This window comes from Athene cunicularia (genome assembly GCF_003259725.1).
Source record: "Athene cunicularia isolate RWA chromosome 1 unlocalized genomic scaffold, athCun1 chr1_part1, whole genome shotgun sequence".
Lineage (NCBI taxonomy): Eukaryota > Metazoa > Chordata > Aves > Strigiformes > Strigidae > Athene > Athene cunicularia.
In genome coordinates this window covers 23,012,493-23,016,651 of record NW_020799091.1, presented here as the reverse complement: position 1 = coordinate 23,016,651, position 4,159 = coordinate 23,012,493, and the positions used below count along the sequence as shown (strand labels likewise).

At 33.6% G+C, this 4,159-nt stretch overlaps 1 protein-coding gene across 4 annotated transcripts in view; it reads right to left on the bottom strand.

The window, feature by feature from the left end:
• Nucleotides 1-4,159, bottom strand: part of PDS5B (PDS5 cohesin associated factor B) — a 97,023-nt gene that overhangs the window by 79,176 nt on the left and 13,688 nt on the right. For all 4 annotated transcript variants that reach the window (XM_026844483.1, XM_026844503.1, XM_026844494.1 and 1 more), the window contains exons 6-7: nt 2,555-2,635; nt 1,414-1,554 (exon numbers count right to left, since the gene is read on the bottom strand). In XM_026844483.1, the coding sequence (XP_026700284.1) occupies nt 1,414-1,554; nt 2,555-2,635 (222 nt within the window). The remainder of the gene's footprint in view (nt 1-1,413; nt 1,555-2,554; nt 2,636-4,159) is intronic.

Here is a 4,159-nt window from a genome sequence, read left to right as displayed (position 1 = left end):
GGGGGAGGGATTGGGCTACTAAAGTTGTTGACTTCAGTGTTAAAATAGGATACAAAGAAGTTCTTATTGAAATAGTGGAATATGAGAGTCAATGAAGGAGGGTGAAGACAATTCAAGAATCTGCAGTTTTAAATGGATATAAAGATGCAAAGGTTACTGCAATTATCCCTATGGGAAAAAAAAAATAAATATGTGGCAGCAGTTAAGACTAGATCTCTTTAATAACAGCTTCAGCTGTAGAAGTAGTTTTTATTGGAGTAAAAATGGTAATTGTTCACCATCTGTAAGAACAGGAATTCAAGACTGAAAAAGGTTTACTTTTAAGATACAGACAGCAAGCAGTAAATTGACCCCTACTTCTTTTTGAGATGTGAATGGAAGGATAAAACCATTAAAAAAACCAACTCATCCAACAAATACAGTGTGTCTGCCTAGAAACATTAGTGATAAAATAATAGGCATGAACAAGCCACCATGATAATAATTTTCGCAATAACAGGTCAAAGGTTCCACAAACCTAAAATCTGTCCTTGATAATAAAAATACATGCACATTTAAAAAGTGGTCCACTGCACATCAGCCCTCAAGTTTAGTAACAGATCACTTCCAAACTTAGTAATACAAAATTAATCAAAATTCCCCACTTCCACAGAAACTCTCTGGAATGACAAATAGAATAAAAATAGTGCAGAATAAAGGGAGTATCAGCTGTTATACTGAATTTCTCCAAGTGATCGAGATCACTCCAAAATAGTAAGAAGTATTTAAAGAAAAAAAAAAAAAAGATAGATAGCACTAGCTACCCTTTGACACAGGAAATGAGCCTGAAAAAAAAACAGGAAAGTCATTGCAGCACTGACTACAAAACACAGTTATGGAGTGCAGGGCTTTCTTTCCACCTTGTCACTTTCCACTTTCTGTTTGGACAAAATTGTCAGTACAACAGTTTCTATTAACAGGGAGCCCAATTTCTCCTTGCCAACAATCACTATTCTGAACACATGTAGTTCTCTGTACAGCTAGCAGTACAAATTACTTTCAATGTACAAAAGCTGTTCACAATATATACTACAGTAAACCAAGGAACAAAACCAGTCAGATTCTCGTCATCAAAAAAAAAAAAAAAAATCAAGTTAATGCTTAAATGATACAAGCCAAGAAAAAATACTAAACCACCAACCCACTTCCACCAACCAAAACACAAACATATGCATACATGCACTGTAGTTTAATATATCTTAAGTTAAATTATTCTTTCCAAGGACTTAGAAGTCTTCCATTAAACAACGCAGACAAGATATGTTCTACATATAAGTATTAGTTTTATATGACAAATAATTTTATGAGTAAAAAAAAAATCATTATTAGTCAAGCATACATTTCAAATATATAGAAAGGATAAGTAGTGTTTACCTTAAGTTTAAATTCAAGCTGTGGTAGAACAGAAAGCAAGAGGTGACTGTCAATATTGTACAACTCCAGAATCAAGTCAAACACATGCTCTGACAGGTCACTAATTGATGTTTTACCAAGCATAAGGACCTGATTGAAGAACTGGAAAATAAAACAGAGCATACATCAATAGCAAGAGCACGTAACTTTCAAAACAAAGAAACCAGACAGTATAATATTTCTGATTTGTAGGAAACCAGTAACAGAAGACTGCATGTACATATTTTCCGTAAGAGGAAGATCCTTATTGTACAGACTTCCTTAAAACCCACAAAATGACACCCAGTTCATAAACTAACCTTACAGATAAACAACATTAGGATATGTTCCCAAACAGCAGGTTTGACTAACAGATTTGAAGAGTTTTCACTGAAGGTTTTTTAAAATCTTAGAAGGTACCCACTTTTCAAGTACCACAAGTGTTACAAGTCTGAAAGTAACAAAAAGCATTGAACATCTATCGTTTTCAAGCTCCTGAGGTTTTGCATAGCTGCCATGAGACCTGCTAAATCCTTAACTAAAAAAAATTGTAATTTTTTTTTCTGTTACGCAACTTCAGTTAGAGCATACTCCTATATGATCTTTACTTCCTCTCATCCCTCTTCTCTCACCATGTCTGTGATGTCTACACGGTTTTCTTCCTTACTATCTATTCTATGATCTGCTTCCTCTTCTTTTCCTGTGACAATGGTATTAAAATTCTGCTCTATCTTCACTTTGCTTAGCTTCTAAATAGTCTCATCTCTTCTCTAGAAAAAAGAATTTTGCCACAGGAACAATGTATTTATATTTTTTTATAAGAACAATACATATAAGCACATTTGATCTTCCAGTCACATTAAGGATTGAACTGCAAGGTCTCCCTAAACAGCAGAAAGTAGACTATTGCATTTCAGAAATCAGTATTGTTCTGGTAAAGAATTAGACTCAAAGAGACAGATTACACAGTGCTTCATTAATATAACAACTCTCTCAAATGGCAATTGAGAGTTTGCATAAAGTTATTTTACAGCCCTATTTGATTATATGCAGTTCATTCTTTTTAAATACAGCGCAGTTAAAAATATCTTCATTTCCATATTTGTTTGCAGTCTTCACTTACATTAGTGATGTACGGTTCAATTGCTTGTGCTGTCCTCTTTAGTAAAGCCTTTGCCAAATCATAGGCTTGCTTGTTTAAATTCTGAGGGGAAAGAAAACCAGGAAAGTTTTAAGCACATACATTAATCTTAAAAATAAATATAAGAATTTAAAGCTACCATCTATTGGTAAAAAGATTTTAAAAAATTTTCTCCTCCTCTTATCTCTTCAGTAATAAAGCTAATATAGTAAAAACAAACCTTGTCCAAACAAAGCTTTGTAGTCTCCACTGATATTACTGAGAAAACTCTTTCTTGGCAAATTGGGGCTTATTTTTCAGTTGCTCATCTAAGCCTGACAGTCAGTTCCTGCATTTTACTGCTCCTTCTTATCAGCCTCCCCAAAACCAGGTAAGTGATATAAAGCAATAGAGGCATTTACAGTCACCACAGAAGCAAGACTCTGAATAGGATTGTGGCAGAAATTATGATTCTGTCCTTGCATTGAGCAGCCACCTATGAACCACCACCACAGCGTTGTATCCTGCAAAGATACTCAGTCTGTTTGACTTAGGAAGCAAAGAAAAAAACACCCTAGAATTTTAGTTCATGAGCAAGAAAGGGTCAAGAATACAAATTAATGAAACTCTAATATTAAAAAAAACAAAACAAAACAAAAAAACAACCCCACAACATTCCTATCCCTCTATTTGTCTAATTGGACTATTACTTCATCATTGTTTCCTTCCTTTCCCAGCACATTCTCCACTATCTAGTTGCTGCATTCGTTCTCCAATTTCTGTATCACAATTATTTTTTGAAAATTTTCAGAAGAAAATGCAACTCCACTCTTGAGACACTCACTGCAGACTTAATATGTAGAAGAATGAAGGAAGAGCCTCCCATAAGAAAAAAAATAATCATTTTTAATAGCTAAAAGTCTCTAAAAATATAGCTCCCCCAATTTTGATTATTTTTTGCAATTTAAAAAAAGGCATATTCCATTTACAAGACAACAGTAAAAAAGAGGCTGTTTGTGTTTTTTTTAAATACATCATCTCATCTATTGAAGAAGAAAATTCCCTTTTAGAATAATGAAAAGCAAACACAAGATTCATTGTCACATCCAGGGTATTTCTTTGCCTGCATACACTTGGTTCTTTGTAGCTATCTGAATGAAGAGATGATTTTCAAAGAGATGGAGAGTATTGTCTGTACTTTCAAAAATTTAAAGAACTACAGACTTCTAGAGAGCAGTGCAAACAGATATACATTTTCTGTTAATAAAAACCAAAAGTTTCTGACTTGCCTACTGATAGAAGTCAGTTAAGTGGATGAAGTCAAAAGACTATGAAGATTCATGCCTGAAGTACCAGTTTTACTCAAGAGCTGCTACAGAAGGTGAATAAAAAAGCCAATTCTGGAAAGATACTCTAATGCTTACATAAGATGTTAACATCCTTGTAATTTCCTCTTCCCTTGTCTAATCAAGATACAAGGGTCAACACTGACAGTCTTTTTACAAAAAAAATAATTGTACAGCTGTTCCATGTCCCAAAAAAAGAGAAGGTTCTGCATGCTAAACTGCTCTTTATGGTTTAATAAAAAAAAAAAAAAAAAAAAAAAAA